Source organism: Thamnophis sirtalis, unplaced genomic scaffold, assembly GCF_051295495.1.
Source record: "Thamnophis sirtalis isolate CommonGarterSnake01/CBP01778 unplaced genomic scaffold, rThaSir2_p1.2 scaffold_4, whole genome shotgun sequence".
Taxonomy (NCBI): domain Eukaryota; kingdom Metazoa; phylum Chordata; class Lepidosauria; order Squamata; family Natricidae; genus Thamnophis; species Thamnophis sirtalis.
In genome coordinates this window covers 13,118,073-13,140,414 of record NW_028261384.1, presented here as the reverse complement: position 1 = coordinate 13,140,414, position 22,342 = coordinate 13,118,073, and the positions used below count along the sequence as shown (strand labels likewise).

At 35.1% G+C, this 22,342-nt stretch overlaps 1 protein-coding gene across 3 annotated transcripts in view; it reads left to right on the top strand.

Moving 5' to 3' along the window:
• Positions 1-22,342, top strand: part of PTPRN2 (protein tyrosine phosphatase receptor type N2) — a 722,783-nt gene that overhangs the window by 220,579 nt on the left and 479,862 nt on the right. For all 3 annotated transcript variants that reach the window (XR_015696316.1, XM_087712495.1, XM_087712494.1), the window contains exons 6-9: positions 9,671-10,124; positions 13,775-14,017; positions 16,940-16,980; positions 18,353-18,741. Coding sequence is in view for 2 of the 3 variants with exons in the window: in XM_087712495.1 (XP_087568621.1) it covers positions 9,671-10,124; positions 13,775-14,017; positions 16,940-16,980; positions 18,353-18,741 (1,127 nt within the window). In the remaining variant the exon portion in view is untranslated. The remainder of the gene's footprint in view (positions 1-9,670; positions 10,125-13,774; positions 14,018-16,939; positions 16,981-18,352; positions 18,742-22,342) is intronic.

The following is a 22,342-nucleotide window of genomic DNA, read 5'->3' as shown; positions in this document are numbered from 1 at the left end:
ATATGTGTGCATGCATGGGCCAGTCCACTTCTTGTGTGGGCTGATTCCCTTGTCTCCTCTGCTGTAAAGCTGTAAAGGTTGGGGACTTCTTCTTTAGAGAAAGCAATCATATATCTTGGCATATTTCTACGGTATCCCCATCAGAATGCTTAGTAGCAACCATTCCCATCACTACAAAGGAAAAATATGTTTCTTAATCTTCCCAAAAATAGGTTGTAAAAAGTATTGAAGGCAGAAGGCATGTGAGACATTCAACTATTCGTGTAGTTTTTTTTTCTTCAAAATTTCAAAGTAGCGATTGTTCTTCTAATTTGCCACTAGTTAAATTATTTGTAAAATTTCAATTCCAGTATTTGGTGGAAGGTAACTTTACTAATCAACAAGAAAGACAAAAAATAGAATCTCTCAAACTCTCTAAGGCTCAAATTCTTCAAACTGATAAACAGTAACATTTAAAAAATTTATTTGACTAATAGCCTTCCTATGACTGACTGCAGTCAGTCAGGATTTCAATCAGTTCAGCTGCTTCATGATCCAAACTTTCATTTTTACATTATACAATACATAAATCCAGTTGTGCAATTTTAACTTTGGAGGTTTTATTTTATTTTATTTGTATATTTTATTTAGACACATGACGACTACTACTACTACTACTACTACTACTACTACTACTACTACTACTACTACTACTACTACTACTACTACTTCTTCTTCTTCTTCTTCTTCTTCTTCTTCTACTTCTTCTTTTTCTTCTTCTTCCTCCTCCTCCCCTCCCCCTCCCCCTCCTCCCTATGCAAGTTCTACAACAATAAGAAGAGGAAATTGCTAACAAAATCAAACCAGAGATTTGCTGCCAGAGATTATGCAAACTAATATGGATGACTTTTTAGGCTTACCTATCTAGAGCTTGTGATAAACAGATATACACATTTGACTTCTGATTACAATCTCCAATGAAGACTTGTAGTCTTGAAATCAATAAATAAGAAGTGCCTTTAGAAAGCAAAACAGTGATAGAGCTAAATGGACTAATTGCTGAGATAGAAAGGCAAGATTCTGTGTCTAATTATGAAAATAGAAGTGCATGTAAAGTTAATTCCATTAAATGGTAAATACAAATTCAGCAACCCATAAGTAGGAAAACTCAAAGGAACAGGGAAATGTAGGGTAAAATTAGTTTCCATAAAATAGAACTTAAATTCTCTTAACTCATTGTATCAAAAGTAAGGGTGATAAGAACAATATATAGTGTGGATTTGTCCTGTAAAACAAATACTGCATATTGATTTGAAGCGTAAAAGGACATACTTTTCAAGAACTTTGTTATATTTCCAAAAACATTGCAGCACTGTCCCAAAGGTGCTTTTTCAGTAGGCAACTGGACTTTCATTTTTTTAAAGACATTTTGCTTCTTATCCAAGAAGCTTCTTCAGCTCTTGACAAGATAGTAGGGAGTGGAAGGATTTGTATTCCTTGCAGACAGCTTGTCATTTGCATCCTTTTAGAGGGTCATTGAAGCACTTGGAGGTTTATCTGTGTCCTCAGGGTGACACTGACACCATCCTAAATCCGATTGAAACCATCATTGCTGTTTTTGCTGCCCCTGGTCTGTACAGCCAGAGAGGTTGGGGACTGCTGTCATAATAATGTATTGGAGTAATATATGCACTGATCCAAGCAAAGTGACCTTTTGTAAGTGACCGAGGAAAATTTTGTCAGTGTGCAGATTTTCTAAGTCCTGTGCAAGATTTTTGAGTGTGGCACCCAATATGCTAACACCTTTTGGGACCACCATAGGTGGTTTTGCGTCATAATTGCAATGTTCAGTTCTTGACAGTTTGGGATCTTTTCCAATTCTTTTTTTCCTATTCTACTCTCTTTGGTAACATCACAACAGTTATCCACACTTTCTTCTTTTCTTCATTTTATATCTGTTGTTTTATAAGCCAAGACCTTATCAGTATATATTTGGAAATTCCACATTTTAACCTGCTCTATTTGACTATCTTTTCAACTCTGTGTTGCTACCAATTTTTCATTTCTGAAACATAACTTTTACAAATATTCTAGTGAATCATTCTGGTGGTTGTATTATGTCATTGTTTATAATCAGATTATGTGACCTTCTTGCACCAGCTGAATGTATGAGCTACTGTTTATTTTGTTTCTTTGCACAATTTGCACTTATTAGATTTTTATCTTATCTTTAAAGAAATACAGTTTGATTAGCTCCAGGTGGTGAACATACTTGTTACAGGTAGTCCTTGCTTACCAACCATTCATCCAGTGGCTGTTGGAAGTAATAATTGTGCTGAAAAAATTACTTTGTGGACTATAAGACCATTTATGATCTTTATAGGATCCTTCAGATACTTGATTATTATTATAGTCGGTATGTGGTCTCCTAAGCTTGATCTGCGTTGCCCCTTCTGCTTGTTCTTATATACATCAAGAGTAATGCAATCACAGCAGTAATCTGGGTCGGGGAACCATAGATGTGCTATGCAAACAGTAAGCAGCTTACAGTACTCTCTTGAAATCTATTTCTCTCCAATCTCTTTCCTGTAGCAAGGTGGGCAGAGAAAATGTAAGTATTCTCATCTTTGCTTGATCTTTACTCCTTGCCTTCTCCTCCTGCAGATTGCATTGCTTTTGATGTGTAGAAGGCACTTGAGCATTCCAAAGAATTGGGGAATGATTAGGAAGCACAAAAAATATGAAACGGAATATAGTATTGTCTCTTTCCAGCTAGAAAGCAGAGTCGCAATCATTTAGCATCCACTTCATTTATTGCGGAATAGCTAGTTAGAGTTGTTATATGCCTGGCCCCCAGATGGTTTTCATGCCTAAGGGATGCCAAGAACTTAGTTTTCCTCGTTTCTAGGTCAGCAATTTAAACGTAACACCAAACTAAGTAAGCATAATCTTTATTGTCATTGTACTTAAATACAACGAAACTCGTTCTCAAATTGGCATGATGTCCATTAAGCTTTTATATAGTATATTGAAAGTTTCATATATTGATAAAATATTTCTTCTAATATTTAAGAAAAAGTGCTTACAAGCTGCTAAACTTTGCTAGTATGAAATATGCAGAAGCAAAATTATGCAGAACAAGAAGTGCAAGATTTAATCTCATTGGGTATTTCTTTGATGAAAACCAATTAATTTTACTCTCTTTTACAAGTCCTCCTGAAAAAGTGGAGTTAAGCTGGACACATTCCATCTCACAGAATCCAGTGTACAAACAAAATTTCACTAGTTGTGGACATTGTTTGTCTCGAAAAATGTTTCCTCATTTAAAATGAATACTTGATATCTCCTTCCACATGCATTTTTAAGTCCCTAATTGAGGTAAAGCAGTTTAATTTTATTCTTTTTCAAAAAATGGATGGCTTATCACCAGTAGTGAAATTCATTTTTTTTTACTACCAGTTCTGTGGGTGTGGCAGGGGATGGATAGTGCAAAATCTCCATTCCCACCTCACTCTAGGGGAAGGATACTGCAAAATCCTCATTTCTTCCTCACCCCTGGGGAAAGGATATTGCAAAATCTCCATTCCCACTCTACTCTGGGATCAGCTAGAGGTGGTATTTGCCAGTTCTCCAAACTATTCAAAATTTCCACTACTGTTTCTCCAGAACCTGTCAGAACCTGCTGAATTTCACTCCTGCTTATCACATAAGCCATTAACACATTTTTAAAACGGTAATGTATAACTTCAATATTTTGTTTCTCAAGTTCTCCAAGGCAGCATTATTTAAATAGATAAACTTAAATAATATCATAAGCCATTCATTGTTTTAATCTAAAATGCTATATGGTAAGGTCCTGGGGAAATAGAGTGAAGATATGCTGCATATGTAATGGTCAACTAAGAGAGTGTATAATAACAGTTGGTTTATCAGTCTGGTTTAAAAGCAAAGGCAGGAGATTTGTACTTGCAGACTTTCAAGATTCTGTAATTGTAACTTTACAATTAAATAGATTTATCCTATCTGATCATGTTTCCTGTCTGGTCTACCTGATAAAGCTAACATCACCATCTTATGCAACAGAGGTTATTTTTTTGAGTGTTTAATGTATAGTATCACAGTCTCTTGTAATGACAGTTAGCTGGCAAACCAAGTTTCTTCATAAAAAGACTACAGTCAGAGCAAACTGAGAAAAAAGTGACATTTGGTTAACTTATTTATCTTTCATGTCAAATAAAGTTTGCTTATGATTTTAACTAGTGACATTTTAAATACGAGGGAATTTTCTTGAGTTCCTTATGTACTTTCTAGATAATTAAATTAATTCTAGTACTTACTTTTTCAGGTAGTGCACCATCATTTTTTTTATGACATCTGAGAAACTATTTTAGCCACTTAAATGTGGAGAGTCTAATATTCATCAGTTTGAAAGAAATGAAATAATGTGCACCTCTGAAATTTTCCTTCTGACAGGTCACTTGCTTATCTAATGTTAGCAGGTGGTATGTCATAGTCAATCTGACTTTATATTGCAAGATAATGTTCTAGTTTTTTGTTGTTGTTCATGTGGAATATTATCTAGGTCATTTACATCATTCATGGTGGGTCAACAAAACTATATTTTGGAATATATGAAAAAAGAAAGTTTATCCTCATTCAAGTGATGGTTCAACTTAACAAATAGTTTAGAAATATTAGTACAAAAACTTCGAATGAATATTAACTCCATCTGTTCAAAGAACATTTAATAATTTCTTCCATCATGGAATTGAAAGGGACATTCTGTAATTGCTGTATTATATACTCAAACCATAGCATGGATTTAGAATGGAAAAGTGGATTGCTTCCAAACTAAGATAATTACAACTATTTCCTATTAGAATGAATTATTGGATTAGGTTACGTCATGACTAACATTCTGCATGATTCATACAATAAAGTTAAATTAATTGTAACATACCTTTTTTAATAAGAAACTTTGATGTAGCTTTTATATTATTTTGATGTTAAATCATCTTTTGACAAACATGATTTATTATTTTTCTGTGGTAATCATTTATTTCTGGGAACCAGGTCATCTGGAAGTTTTTCTAATATAGTATTATTTTTCATAAGAGTTTCTCATATATCTTATGATTCATGATGAATGTATTTATGATGACTTATGATCATGATTTATCACTTATATTTTTGTACACCGAGACCTTATTCACCGAAGACAAATTCCTTGTGTCCAATCCCACTGGCCAATAAAGAATCCTATCCTATCCTATCCTATCCTATCCTATCCTATCCTATCCTATCCTATCCTATCCTATCCTATCCTATCCTATCCTTAAACTTATATACCACTTCACAGTGCTTTACAGCCCTCTCTAAGCGGTTTACAGAGTTAGCATATTGCCCCCAACAATCTGGGTCACTTTACCTACCTTGGAAGGATGAAAGTCAACCTTTAACCTGGTAAGATTCAATCTGCCAAACTGCTGGCAGCCGGTGATCAGCAGAAGTAGCCTGCGGTATTGCACTCTAACCACTGCACCACCATGACTACTCTACTCTACTCTACTCTACTCTACTCTACTCTACTCTACTCTACTCTACTCTACTCTACTCTACTTTCTAATATATAAATACGTATGTATTTATAGTTATAATAGTTATAAGCAACTTTACCAGATGATCTTATTTAGAGATGATCAAAGTTTTTGTTGCCTGATATAAATTTGGACATTTCAATGTTATTCTATGGTATCTCCCATTCTACAAAAGTGGGATGTTGGCCAGAACATTGTAGGATAAGGACTAATAGAACCTGTGGGAGGAGTAAAATGTTGGATCATCTTAGAATCCTTATGTAGTGACAAAGAATTGAGTCCAACCCATCCTTAATTGCCATTGGTCCTTATCTAATTCTAAGCAGATGCTGACTGCTTCTTGAAAAGATTTCTGTGAGTAGGCTTTTATCAATAAATCAGTTCAATTGAACCTTCATATGTGGGCCTAGTTTTTCATGCCTGACAAATATGATATTAGTCAGAGTATGTTTTGAATCCTTTAAATTTTCAGGTTGGAAAATTGTACAGAATATACAAGAATTATTTTAGATAATAATTGAGAACAAATTATTTTAACTGATCTTCAAGCACAGAGAATTTCAGAATCCCTATAAATCTAAACATTATAGAAAGTGAGCTGAACTTACAATGAAGTAATTTTGGACTCTCCATGCAATAAAACAGCAGCAGAAAAAAAAAAACAGACCGACAATATATTCTGAAACACATACTGGATTCAGCCAAACTTCTGATAAAAGTCATGACAATCTCACCTCCTATTTCAGCTACTTTATGGAAATCAACACCATCCCAGAAACAACTGTCCTGGAGGTAAATTTTTGACCAACAGAATCCCATGATGTGTGATACTGATTTTTTTTGCAACATTTCAGTAAATAGTGCGTCCTCCCTTGGGTAGCAATAACTGAAACTATATGTTTCTAATGAATGTTGATCATTCCTGCACATTAGCTTGGAGGAATTTGAGCCCATTCCTCCTTACAGAATACCTTTAATTCAGAGATGTTGGTGGGATTCCTTGCATGTAGTGTCCCTTTCAGGTCCTTGTACAATATTTACACAGGATTAAAAATAGAACTTTGACTTGGCCATTTCAAAACATTAATTTTCTTCTGGTTTGGATATTATTTGATTGTATGATTTGCATGTTTTGGGTTGACATTTTACTTCATTTTTTTGGGAACTCAGTTCATGGTCTGACATCCTAGTATTTTCCTGTAGAATTTGCTGGAATAATTCAGAACTTGTGATTCCCTGAATAGCGGCAAGCTGCTTGGTCAGAGGTAGTAAACCAAGCCAAAATTGTGATAGCGCACTAAGGTAATCTTTGATTTGTGACTGTAATTCACCCAGAATTATTGTCATAAATCATGTATTAAGCAGGTCACCATCTGACCGCACCCAATTTTGTGTCCTTTTTGCAGTGATGGTTAAACAAACACCAGAGTCTCTAAGTGAATGCCACATTTGTTAAGCAAATCCATTGTACCTATTGGGAAATACCTGGAAGTAAAGGCCAGTTTCTGGCAAAAAAGTAATAAATTGTGGTCATGTGGTTGTGAGACACTGCAAATGGCTGTAAATGCAGCCTGGTTGCCAACTGCCCAAAATCTCAGAGGCTGGAGGTCCTAAGAACTTCAAAATCAAGTCATAAGTCGCTATGGAAAGCATCTGTTGTAAATTTGACTGTTGCTAAGCAACCAGTAGCAAGGCTAGGACTATCTGTACCATGTTTCATAGACGAGATAAGGTTTTTATGTTGGAATGTAGTCTTTGCTTCAATTTTTTTTTGCCAAACATAAATCTTTTCATGATTTTTCATAATTTTAATCTGTTTTTACATTTGCATTTACATATTTTATTGCACTGTAAACCACTCAGATTCACCTTGAACTGCAAGGTGGGTGCCAAATAGATTTAATAATAGATAAACAAATCCTTAGGCCAACAATTTATGTTTGATTTGGTCATCCCTCTACGGAATATTATTTCCATAGGAGATCTTGTTTTAGGACCTGTTTAGGTAATATTAAAATATTGAAAATTCAAAGGGATTCACAAACTTTTAAGCACCACTGTATGGTCCATGTGGTCCTTCTTTGTACTGCTGGTATAACATTGAACTTGATTTCCACTGTTTTGCAATTAAAAACAATGTAGTGAATTTTCCCTACAGCAATGACAGGGAATACTGAATAATACTAAGCTTCTATCCAGACATTAAATTTAATACTGCAACTGTAGGTTCCATAGGAGCACATATATTTTCAACCTCTGTTGCTTTGGACTGCCAGAAGTGAGGATATTTTAGGCTTTACTATTGTTTGTATAACATTTTTAATTAGGATTTTTTTTGAACAGTGTTTCAGGCTGCTGGATTGTGACCTGGCAAGTTATTCTCTTGATACCAGCTTATCCTGGGATTGACACTTCCACCCAATTTGTATATGACTGCTTCAGGTTTCTGTCTTGTTCTTGTCAACAGACTTGTTTGCTACAAGAATGTCAGGGAATTTTTTTAAAAAATCCCTTGTATTTTAGAACGTTTAGACTTTTCTCTCTTTGTTTAAAATCCATACTCAGTAACCCAGACTGTATATTTTGCAAACTAGAAGACCCTCAAGGTTCTTTCCAATTCTGTTATTCTATGTTCTGCATTTTATAAGGTTTTCTATTATAGAAACAGAGTACTCTGCCTAAGCTAAGGTTTGGTGGTCTTGTCATAAGAAAAGTGGAACCATAATGGGAAAAGTGATATTGAAAGAACCCCAGTCTCTCTAAAAAGGATCTTCTGATCATGGAGATGTGTTTGTGAAACAACTCTTCCCATTCACTTTTCCTTTCCTTGCATTCCCCCCACCAAAAAAATATATCTTCCTCTTCAGTAATAATTGGGGGAGGGGAAGTGATATTCAGAATTAGACAACAATGACCTGTTTAGCATCTGAATTTCTGCAGTTAAACTTCAAAAATGCAATTTCTATATGTTCTATCTGCAAACCAGTATCAATTTAGTTTCAACCCATATTTATTTCATCTATATTTTATACCATTATGGATATGAATTATATTATTGAAACAATGTTTAGGGATATGTTAGAAAACAACTAAAATGTTTTGTATTTTTTGTCAATAATTTGTCAAAATTATTTAAATTTTGATTGAATGATTATGTGTGAATGACCTTGGGAGACGCTGGGTGGGTGGAAGATATGATGGCTAGGGAAAGTCTGATAAGGGACTGGGAGTCTCCAGCAGCCTCAGGCAGAGAAAGAAACTCAGAAAGGATCCTCTCTAACTTATCACGCTGTAAAAAGAGTTGGTGAGCGATTTGTACTTTCAGACAGAAAAATTCTGTTAATGTAGCCTTATATTAAAGGAGAATTCTCTCATCTAGTCTGTTTCCTGTCTGCTATGCCTAGGAAGGCTGATATATGCCATCAAATCTTTGCTAACCATTGGTGACCAAATGGATTTCCCCCCTTAATGTTTAAAACTTACTGTTACATTAATAACAACCCATAGGATGTCTCTGTGAATGTGGATTCCTTCCTTCCTTCCTTCCCTTCCTTGGATTTCTTGTTATTTTTAATAAAGCAGTATTCATAACCTTTAACTCTAGGATCTCTCAGTGACCATATAGACTGCTGATATGTTATTTCCATCTCTTTCGGGTATTTCTATTTCATTTTCATGGATTTGGAATTTTCTTTGCATTTTAAGAAAGAACAGAAGAATTTTAATTTTAACTAAACTTAAAATCAAGCTCCTATTATTCTGAATGCTCAAAAATTAGAATGATGAAACGGTTAAGAGATTAGTGTTTCAATGTCTTCATAAATTCTTCTTTAAATATAGGAAAACTAGATAGCTAAAGTATCCCCATGCCTAGTGAAAAATAAGCAAACAGAAAGGCATTTTTTCATATTGTATATACAGGTTGAAAAGAATCAGTTGGTAAATATAACATAGATTATCTTCTCCCTGCCCAAAACAGAAGAATCAACTATATGTATTCTTACAGAGTTGAATGTTATAATCAACATGTTGGTTGATTATAATGGATTATCCTAAGAATAATTCTAATGCAATTTACTTTTTTTCCCTGTTAGGTTGGCAGCATTCCACCAAGGTCCATGATCAACTATATAATGCAGAATTCTAGAGGGAAAACACCTGCTATGACCTATTCAGAACCTGTCCATTCAAAGTATATTGAAAACATTCCTGCAAGGATCCTCAACAAATCACAGATGGATACATTTCAACTAAAACCTGAAGAACAATTAGGCAGGAAAGATCTGTTGATGAAACTTAATGCATATATCACTCAGAAATTATCAGGCAAAAACCTTGATGGGCATTCATCTGTTAGCAGGACTAAAGAAACTTTTCCTTATGACAACAGCGTTAAACCTCTTCATATTGACCAATTTGATGGAATAATATCCAAAGAAAAGCTAGGAGGTTTTGAGATGAAACCACAGTTTTTACAGAGGCCAGTATCAGGATCGGTGTCTGGATCTGCACGGAATGATTTGAAGCTTTCTCTAAATCCAATAGATGGTAAGGGATTCATGTACATTATTTAGGCATGCACGCTCACCTTGTTTTTATTTTTGTTTCCTTTTAATTTAGTGATTTTCAAGCTATGTTCAGGAAATCCTGAGATTCTTTAGAGTTTATTTAAATTGAAAAATTGCTTAACTGGAAATGTAATAATGATGGGCAGGCATCTCAGAGGTTCGTGTTAATGAGTTTGGTGATTTTGAGCTGCGGTATACATTTTCAGGGTGGCTTGATAGTCTAATGTGTCAGAGAGAGACCGAACAAGATTTAAACTCTATGCTATGGGATGCGATAACAACAGTTAAGGATCATGGCAATTACTGTAATTTCTCAGTCTGCTTCAGAATTGCAATTTCTTCAGTTAAGGACTGCAGTGTAAAGTCCTAAACGGGCAGTTTGAAATTATCATCCAGGTTTGATATTCATATACAGATCTTTTTTTTGAGATTTGAGATTTGAGATTTGAGAAGTTTATTTATATGCCGCCCTTTTCCCTGGGGGGACTCAGGGCGGCTTACAACTCGAAAAGGGCGGGGGAACAAACATTTAACACATAGGACAATACGTCATTAAAAAACACAACATTCATACCATTCGGGTGGGTTACAGTCTTTAGCCCCAGGCCTGACAGGATAGCCAGATTTTGAGGGCCGTGCGGAAGGTCTGGAGGGTGGTGAGGGTAGGAATCTCCATGGGGAGATCGTTCCATAGGGTCGGAGCTGCCACCGAGAAGGCTCTCCTCCACGTGGTTGCCAGTCGACATTGATCGGCAGATGGAACTCGGAGGAGGCCTAGTCTATGGGATCTAATAGGTCGAGTGGAGGTGATTGGCAGTAGTCGTATCTCTTCAGGTACATTGAATTGTATTGAAATGGACACTTGTTCTCCACATTGAATTATGGCAAGTAGGGAATCAGGGAAATCCTGGTCACCTACCCTTCTTGTAGAACACCTTGGAATCATGCTCCCAACAACACGCACGGACATTGAGAAGTTTATTTTCTTCAGATTGATATAACTTGTTGGTGACACTTTAATTCCTTTGTAGGAGCTTGGAGTATTACATAGCCATGTTTTGATGTATCTTTTCTTTACCCATCTCCTTTGTACTGCATGCTTTCATTTTCTTTTGCTGTGAAAGCACAAAATCAATTGAAGTGTTCTCTTTAGTGAGAAGAAAGCCTAGTGAGGACATGCCTAAAGTGACAGCATTCATGGCGAGGCACCTGCCTGATAATAGCTTTCAGAAGCAAAATGGAATGTAAATGCAGGCGCAGGTGACACCGCGCGCATCTCCGGAATAGGTCTACCGTTAGAGCAAAGCTATACCCATGCTGGTTTCATTATCATGCAAGGCCCCTCTTTCACCTTTCTTAGCAGGAGCCTACATAGAGCTGGGTACTTAATGGTTACTGAGAATAATGTGCTGCAAAATGTATTGGATTTTGCCTATTGGACTTCCATAGGCATAATGGAACCTGATAAAACTTTTGTGATGTCTAGATACAATGCTATGAATGCATTAAAAAAAATTCTTTTGTTTTGTAAATTTGGACTTTCATTGCTGCAAATGGGGAGATTTTAACATTATCTTTTCCTTCATTCAATTATGTTTTCATTTTTAAGTCGATTCACATACCAAATATACCCAGCTGTTTTTGCCAGCTTTTAAAAACCTTATACATTTGTAGAGCATGGATTATTTTTCAAAACTATTGCTATTTATGCCACAAATCTACATATATTTTTTTTACTTTGGAGAAAGACTTTTTCATAATAGCAGGAATGCATCCTTTAATAAGGGGGCTAGGTTTTACATACAGATACCAGTTACTTTTAATAAGAAGTTTATCTCTGGGAGATGTTCCTTTAATGGGCTTGCATCCTAGTGAGTGCTCAGAGTGAGAGACAGCACATTATAGGCAAATAAGATCCCCCCCCTTTCTGTTTTGGTTTTATTTATTCAATTAGAAAGACCTGCTGTTTAGTGGATTCTGGAGCTGGGCCATTGGGCATCCATTTTCAATTTCATTTCTTTTCCTTTATTTTTATTTTGCTTGAGATTGCAACTTTGCTTTGCTATGTAGGTTATGACATTTTCGGGGTGGGGCTAGAGAGATAAGGCATAATAGAAAAGAAGAAAAAGAAGTGAAAGGGAATGAAGCACAGGGTTATTTAACCCCAGCCAGGATTTTGCTGAACAGCTAGTTGTGACATAAATTAAACCAATGTTACAAACAAGCAAAATCTATAAAAGAATAGTACAATTTATTTTAATAAGCCTATGTTTGACATATAAATGTTTGAGGTAGCATTGTGAGCTTTTCCTAATAACCTATTTTACAACAAGCGACTAGTTTTAGAGCACATTTTCAGAATCATTATCTGTGAATTTCTTGTATACAGAATAAGCTACATTATGCTGGTTTTTTAAACTGGCTGAGATTTATGTACCAGGTTTAAAAAAACTGCTGTGAGCACTGCTTTAGGAATAGATTTATTTGTGGCCTTTACTATTTTTATAAATAATTAATGATGCAGAACATACCTAATACTCCTTCCTTGATCTGTTTTACCCACAACAACCTTGTGTGATGAGTTGAACTGAGAGATTGACTGGCCCAAGATCACCCAGCTAACTTTCATAGTACCTAAGGAAGACTAGAACTCAATTTCCCAAAGTCTACCTTGGTCTTTTAACTATTAACCAAGCTGGCACAATTACTACCAGTATATGTCTAATGGATTAATATCAAATTGTTTAATTATATCAACATTGACTATGATAATCTTACCAGGTAAGATTTTAGAATTTGTAGTTAGAAATCATATGAACTAAGTTTACCACGTCAAATACTTAGAATTTGACTTCCTGATTCAGAGCCTTTTCTTAAGAAAGGAAGTTTAAGTCATATGCCTAGGATGTGGAAGCCAAAGTGGAGGAAAAAGGGAGAAAGGGAACCTAAGTAAAAATTGCACAATATTCAGGGATATATTTATCTTCAAAATGGCTATGGTAGCATTACATAGGCAAAGTTAACTTAACCCGTGATGGGGATTCATACAATACATGGAGTTCCAAATTAATCACGTATGTTACATTTGCACACCATGTACAATTAGGTTGGCTAGTCAGTCCTTTAGTACATTGTGTGAACACCAACTAAATATCTTTTTCCTTCTCATTTCCTGATATAGATTCAAATTAATTCTTAATAGAACAAACACATTTTTATATTTAAATATAATGAATATTAATATTTCTCCCATTCTTGAAAATTATGTATGTATGTATGTATGTATGTATGTATGTATGTATGTATGTATGTATGTATTGTGTCACAACCCCTGGTATGCCCAAATATGGGAGGGAGCATACTGCTTCCCTTTCTGTCTATCGGCTCACTCTGGGAGCCATCCAGGCAGAAAGCCATTTTTTATTTTATATATATAAAAATATTCCCAAGGTTATTATTTATACCTGTTAACACTGAATAATACGATAAGGATAATTAAATATTTCCTACTGAGGACTGGAGCTAAAGCATCAATGCTTGGTTTCTCTTTTTCTTATATGTAATATTAAAATTTTGCAAGTAATCAAACTTCCCTTCCCTCCCTTCCCCTCCCCTCCCCTCTTTCTTAAGAAATATTTATTCAAGATGTTCTGAGAGACCTGAGGAAACATCATGTGGATGTAGATAAGTTGAGCCCACTGGAGCTGGACAAGATGGCTGATATCATTGCTGAAGCTGTTCAAATCTTTGATACAAATGGAGAAAAGAACAATGCTGCTGGGAAGGTTGAAGGAGAGAGAATTGCAACAGGAGTGGGTGCAGAAGGAGAAAACAATTATGAAATGGGAGAGAATGAAGGTTTTCACGTGCAAGGTATTATTATTATATTCAGTGCGGTAGCTTTCCTTTATTTTAATGCTTTGCATAATCAGATTAAAATACCTTGCAAAGTGTAACTAGGAGGAGAGAAAAAAACACTTTAGCTTCTCCCTGCTTTCCTTTTCCCTTATTATGATTATGGTGTGTTCAAGAATGGGCTGGTAATTATCACTCAGTTGTAATTTGATCCAGATAATGAGTACGAATAATGCTGGGACACTATTCATTCATAGAAGTTTGTATTAGTGAGCTAGGATTAGGGTAATGTGTGGATTGGGTGGTGTCTTTCAGAGGGAAAACTTTTAGACAAAGAAAAGTCTTAAGTGGTTTTCCTTCTTACCCACTGATTTTTAAGGAAGTTTCTGCATCTGAACATGGACTACCAGGGATTAAAACCTTCAGAACATTTGCAGTGAAAATTCAGGGGATGAATGGAAAAAGTGTAAGATAGGATTGCATAAGACCTTTAGATATAGATGCGCCAGAGATGGTATTCAGCAGGTTATGACCAGTTCTGGGGAACCAGTAGCGGAAATTTTGGGAGTTTGGAGAACCGGTAAATACCACCTCTGACTGGGGCCGCCCCCATCTATTCTTTGCCTCCCAAGTTCCAGCTGATCGGGAGGGAATGGAGATTTTACAGCATCTTTCCCCTCCCACGCCCACCAAGCCATGCTTCTCTCCACCAAGGAACGCCCACAGAACCAATAGTAAAAAATGTTGAATCCCACCAATGAGATGAACCCCTTAAACCCAGTATTGCAATTAAAATTAGTGATTATTCTTTGTTGCTTTACTGATCAACTTGAGCTTTGTATACTTAACTCTAATGTTAGTGTGATTAAATTTGGAATTGACTATTGTGTATTATTTGGTTATTGATTTATTAAATTTTTATGCTACCCATCTCCCCTATAAGGTGACTCTGGATGGCTTATAAGTTAAAAAAACAGATAGAAAAATAATTGAAATATTAAAATATAAAAGCTACATAGATTAAGATTTTAAAAACTATACTGAAACTAGAACTAAGAGACGGATAGGTGGGGATGAAGTCTTATTACCCCATCAATGACCTCCAGCAGTGAGTTCCCTCTTGAGGCACCAACCCAACCAGTAAAAGCAATACTTTTCCAGGAAGCCAAAAGATTGGAAGCAGTTCACACCTCTGGTGATAGAGTGCTGGAGGATTAGTACAGGGGTGGGTTCCTACTGGTTTGGCCCAGGTTGACCGAACTGGTAGTGCGACCCAGGCCGTCCATGCCTCTGAACCGGTTCCCCGGTTGGCATCATTGGCACCATCATTTTGTTTTTCAGTTCTGTGCGTGCGCAGAACAATTTAAATTGCACTGCACATGCATGCATCAAGCATGTGCATCAAGCACACACATGCGTGAAGCACACTTAAGAGTGAACCGAAAGTAGTGCCGGCTAGAACCCACCCCTAGATTAGTAGATATCCTCCAAATACATAGGATTAGATCTGGTTTGAGTGGTACAAAAAGGAACTCCTTTGAGGAGCTACCAGCAGAGATCCGGACCCTTCCCACCCTAGTGGCCTTCCAAAAAGCCACTAAGTCCTGGCTGTTCCGACAGGCCTGGGGTTGCTGATTTCCAAATCAGGTGCAACCCCCAGTTGACCGAATGTATGTTGTGTTTTTAAATTGTTTGTATTGTTTGTTTTCTCCCCCTGTGTGTTATTTTACTTCATTTCGTATTTGTAAGCCGCCCGGAGTCCTCCGGGATTGGGCGGCATATAAACCCATTAAATGGCGAATTGCGAATTGAAATCAGTAGGACTTAAATAGGTGTGATTAACTTTATCCCCATTGATTGCAATGGACCTTCTAAGTTTAAGTGCTAAATATTTCAATTACCCAAATGATACATCCATTGAATACAAGAAGACAAATCTTTCTGAGAATAATTTTCAGATTTATGAACATATCTTATTCTGTATTTATTAAATATTAGTTATTATAATTAAACAACAACAACAACAATAATAAATTTAGCTGGGTCTAGGCTGCTTGTTTCTGAAGACTTTCAGCAATTTACAGATAATAAAGCTTGCAGTGTTACTGTTCATTGACACATGTGCTGGGAATCTAAATAGCAAATGCATGTATGTGTCTGTCCATCTATCATGGTTGTTAGTTAGATATGAAGCACATATGAAGTTCAAAGGATCTGTCATTAGTTTATTCTTAATTCATAGAAATGTATAAATATCTTTTACTTTACTGCATAATTTCCTTTTCCTATCTTAATTTGTGCAATAGAGTATTCCCCTATGTTATTTATTTATTAAATTTATATGCCACCTATCTTATTAACAAGCAACTCTGGGAGGATTGCAACAGATAAAACGAACAATATAAAACATTAAAATTAACAAAAATGATCTAAGATAGAAACAAGCATATAACTGGATGGAGGTGGAGGCTTCTTTTTAATCCACTAACCACCTCTAGTGTTTAATAATGTGGTGTTACTATAACTCTGAAGTAATTACTTCTAAGTGCGAAATAAAATACATCAGGAGAACCTTTTTCTTGAGAAACACCTGAGTCATAAATCCACTGCAGTTTCTCATTTATTACTGTAAACATTTTTTTTTCTGGGCTAGCAGGATAGTCTATCGATTTTTTTCCAGGCACTGATAAACAGAGGTAAATTCGTCAGCCTTACTATTGAACTAATTAATGTAATGCACTCTTACAGCATGGCTTCAATTGATCTTGCATTAGTAAAGTGTACAAATGGAGTTGAAGTGACAAAGTTGATCTATGTTTTTACTTTTGTCATTTAGCCACAACATCTTAATGTTTACTGTACAATAAAAATGTCACATTGTACAGAAAACTATCGCAATGTCTGTGTTTTATGTCTCACTATAAATGCTTGCTTCCACAGATAAGGGGCCATGGAACATTGATGCTGAGGTTAAAAAAGAGGTAAGTTAACGAACGCCTACTGTATATATGTTAGTGGCTAATACAACTGCCTGATATGTAATACAGCCCAGGTTCGATTCCCAGTAAGGGTATGGCTAGTTAATGAGAGCTAAATAGCTTGAAATAGATCTATATTAGGCTCCCTTTATATATAATATCTATATATTCTTAATATATAGGGAAATGATAGGGCTAGAGTTTCTAGGACAATAAAATAATGCCAATGGAGGTTCATCATGGTGAATGTAAGCACATTTCTACTGATTTGTCACTTCCCTAAGTACTCAGTATAACTAAAAATTAAAATTAAAATATTTAATGTAAGCTAGCAATGCAAGCTGAAAGGTTTAAGGTGCCATTAGCAATATATTTGATTCAATCATATAAATCGGTTTAGGATTCTAGTGATTTAATCTAAATTCTCCTTATTCAGAATGTTTTTCCCCCTCTGACCAATGAAAACCCAAAGGAGAGCAGAATACGTCAAAATGATTTATTTCTTAAGTAGAATATTGTCCCTAAAACAATGCTAACTAAAAGTAATCCCACAATTGCTAGAAAAAAAATATATATGGTAAAGACTGTGGGAGAATATATACACTGAAAGCACAAGTACCAAAGACTAATTCCTTGTGTGTCCAACCATACTTGGACAATAAAGAATTCTATTCTATTCTATTCTGTTCTGTTCTGTTCTGTTCTGTTTTACACTTACTCAGTTTGGATTACGGTAAATAATTTGGGTGAAAAAACATTATTGGGAACATTCTGTTAGCAACGGAGCTAGCAAATGTATTTTGTATAGGAAAATAGCTGGTTTTCATAGCAGTTTTCCTGTGCTCAAAATCTATAAAGTATACTTAAGGATATTATTTTCTTCAGCACTGATTGGTAAGATCTGAAGGAAAGTGATGTATCATAGCTAAAAGCAGTTTTCACTGTAGTATATACAGTTAAAATCATTTTGCTTAAAATGTGGTTTTAAGCAAAGGTTTACCGCTATAAATTCTTCCAAGCTATGAATTAATGTTTTAGAACTTGCTAGCAAACAACACAGAGTGTTTTCATGGAGACCCATAAAAGAGACATGTTTGGAAACACATGTCCCAAAATGTGTGGGCTCTTGAAAAATAAAATATAATTGACTTGAACAGTGGGAATTTTTCCCCCTTTGTTCTTTAGTGCAGTCTAGGATGTGTTTGAAGTTAACTTTCATCTTAGATGAATTCCAGAGTTTTTCATCTTCAAGAAAGGCTACCAAGATAAAAATTCCTAAAATAATTACTGTCTATTATAAAGCTGAACTGATGAATTAGACACAAAAAACTATAATGAACTACAGTAGGTGTATTTGTTGTTTTGTTTACTACAGGAGAACCATCTAGATTCAAAGGTACCAGATTTCCTGAATAAAAATATGGTTCCTGAAAATCTGTCAAAGTCATATTTGTCCGAAGAATCCTTTAAAACAGAAATGAAAAAATCAGATGATTTAGACCTTTCATCTTCATCTGAAGAAGTCAAGGTTGGGATTGAAAATGTGAAGAGCGAAACCTTCTCAAGAGAACTGAACGCTCACAAAAAAGCAGAGTTTGAACCCAGCTCCAAGGAGCTAAGTGAGCTTCATCACTGGATTAAGAATATGTGGCTTCAAGATGAAAGTGTTTATGAAGCAACTCAAGAAAAGATCGGAGAAGGCCTCAAGTTAGATGCAAAGTCTTCCAGAGAGGAAGAATATGGCTACATCATGACAGAGAAAGAGTAAGTATGGATATTAAAATTTTATTCATGAACTTGATATCCATTGATGATATAATAATTATGTAGAATTTGATTTAGATGTAATATTTGCACACAGCCTCCTAAACCATATTTTTCCAAAAATATAACGATCATATTTTTCTGATCTGGTATCATTAGAAAGTGTTGGATAGCAATTTCCAGAATTTACTGTATTTTTTGGAGTATAAGACACACCGGAGTATAAAACGCACCAAGTTTTTGAAGAGGCTCCTTTTTGCCTTCCTCAGCCCCCAGGAGCACTCTGGAAGCCTCCTAAAGGCTATGCATAGCCATTTTTGCAAAGGGGGTGGGGTTTTGGGAGGCCAGAAATGCTGTATTCAGTGTGTATGACGCACCCATATTTTCATCCTCTTTTTTTTGAGGGAAAAAGGTGTTTCCAATATTCTGAAAAATATGTTACATATTTTAATCCTTTTTTGGGGGAAATAGAATTCTGTTTTCTCGCCTAATGTCTCTCCCCAGTTGCTTTGCTAAAAAGTAATAGCTTATATATTTCCTATGTAAATGTTTAAAAGGAAAACTATTTGTCTACTTCACACATTGTCCTTTACTGATTTGCAGACAGAAGTATTAATGGCTTGAAAGATAGATGTTTTAAATTTTAGACTTCACAATAGAAAACATAATATTATACATGATTTTTTTCTCCCTAATTTATTAAGTTCATATTTGAATTTGAATGTTAATTCTATGTCTCTTCCTAAACTCAATAATTTTTTAAAGAAAACTTTATGGAGGTCAGTGAACATTGGGCAGAATCATTGTCAAAGTTTTTCTCCCCTCTCCTTTTTTTAAAAGACTAAATCGTTTTATACAGGTTCACTATTAAAGGTCATTTATTCTTTAATATTTCCCTTCCCATTTTTCTTCTTTTGAAGAAACAAATGAAGAGCTATTCAACGGAACTTGGATTTGTTCAATTACATTATTTCAGTTCTTGCTTCTGTTCTTAATCACACATAGATAGCCATGTTATTACATGAAATTAAATGCTTAGGGGCAGTTTTGGTGGGAGAATATCAAAGAGTGGGTGGAGAATGTAAGTATGTGCTGAAATTCTTTAAAGCAAGCAAAGGATTTTCTCCTCTCCAGTTATAATTACAGGCCAGAAATAAGGAAATACATTTAAGTGGACCATTTTTTCTTGACATTTTCACATTTTCAAATCTACTTTGTTAAAAGAAAAAGTAAAAAAGTAAAGCTTTCACCTATTCAGTCATGTCCTACTCTAGGCAGCAGTGGTCATCTCTGTTTCATAATCAAAGAGCCAGAATTGTCCAAAAATGTTTCTGTGGTCATGTGGCCAGCATGACTATATACCAAAAGCACACAGAACACTGTTACTTTCCCACCAAAGTGGTACCGATTTATCTTCTTGCATTTGCATGCTTTCAAATTGTTATGTTGGTAAGAGTTGGGACAAGGATGGGAGCAAACCCCATCAGGTGATTCAAACTGCCAATCTTCCTGTCAATAAGCCCAGCATCTTAAGTGCTTAGTCACTGCACCCTCTTATTTCATAATATAAAAAAGTTTAAACATGCCTACTTGTACATACCTATGGCACGTGATCAAAATGATATTAAGAGGAAAGGAGGAGCCAATGTCGTGACAATATGGTTGTGTGGTCTCAATGTTCTGAGACCATAGCCAACACTTTTGCTGCTGAGTAGTCCAAATGGACCTAAAATGTCCTGGAGAGACGGTGAACAGGAAGAATATGTCTTGCTGATCTTGGGGATATTGCAAAATCCCTGAAAGAAGCATGAAAAGTTCTCCAAGCTGGTGACAAAAAATCCAGCCAAGGCTGACAAAGTCGGGGTGGCTCCAAAATGGAAGGATACAGAAAGAGAAAGTGTTTCCAGCTGGTGAGGAATTTTTGTTGTTTTAAAAAAGAGCCTGCCTATAAAAACTCAAAAATCAATTTAAATTGAAGAATAGAAGAATCAAGCAGTGTAATTAAATTTGGAATGGTTTTGGACAGTGGTTATCTTACTTTTTAAATGTTATTTTCATGGATCGAATCTATGCAAACCTTTTGAAATGGATGAATTAAGTTTTCTTCTTCTACTTTCTCTTTGTGACTCTGTAATTTATAGACTAAAGTTTTCCTCTTTTATTGCTGTGGGTATTTTTCTAATTCATTTAAAGATTGGACCTCTTTTTCTAATTTGAAATACAAAAAAGATATAAAAAAGAAACTCTTTAACAGTATTTCCGCTTGTAGGGTGGGAGGTTTTGTTGATTGGAGCTTTGTGTATTCAAAATGGAACTTTTTTTCATGGATTGCTTTGACTTGACACCACAAGGTTTTACTATTTGGCTACAGAGTGATAAGAACACACAGATGTCCCTTTGAATAATATTTTCAACCAGAGAAAAGTGAAAATAACGTTCTTTGTGAATCTATGCCTTAATTTTATTAACCTTACAAGCTAGAGCAGCTGTGTTTGTTAGAAGTACACAACCTCAAGAGAAAATAGAGGTCTTAACTTTGCAAAATATATTTTCAGAACTACAGAAATTATCAAATATAGTAGAGAAAAAACTGGAATATCTAGAGCACAGAACAAGAAAATATGATGAAAAAAATTGAAAATGTTCATCAGATGCAAAACGGGGTGATTGAAACTCAAGAAAACGGAAGTGGAAAATGAATATAGACTAAACCTGTTGATATCTATGGTAATTGGTTTGTTCCTGAAAATGGAAAGAATAGAATACAGAAAGAGGAATTAAATGGAGAGGAAATCTATTCCAAAGGTCAAGATATAGAAGAAGATAAAATTAAAGAATCTATGAACTTAAAGAAAGAAATTCTATTAGCAAAAGCATTGATAACACTGCTGACAATCAAAGATAAACTCAATAAGGAAACAGAAAGAGGGCATCAAGATTATATGAGAGATTTTATAAGCAAGGAGTTGCTAAGAGAAGTCCATACAAAGCTGATCAAGAAGATGATTAGAAAATTCGTACTACAAATGGCAGAAGATATGAGATTGTTCTGTTATTAGAAAGGTACAGGTTGATAGATGGAAGAAAGATTGTTCTGTTATTAGAAAGGTACAGGTTGATAGATGGAAGAATATAACTTAAAGCTAGTTAAACTTAGTGAAATTTAGTGATAATAGATATAGTTAAATAAATAATTGATAATGATAATAATAATAATGTATACAATGTGTAGTGTTATGATAAGTAATAATTGGATATGAACATTGAATGGTACCCATGAAAGGAAGATTAGAAATCCTTTTGGATTATAACAAAGGTTAATAAAAAATAACTAAATTAGATACAGTTAAGTTTTGATTATTAGGGGGAAAATGTTATGATACAGGATATAGTCAAATAAAGGAGGGTTAATGATGGGAACCTATATGTGTGTGTGTGTGTGTGTGTGTGTGTGTGTGTGTATGTATGGGTATAACATAAGGAAACTGGATGAAAATTGCAAACAGTGATTTGGAAAGGAGGATTAGAAAAGTTTGTTATTAAATATTATGGATGTTTAGCTAGAATAGGACATAAGGATTCAATGTTATTGGAGGATTTT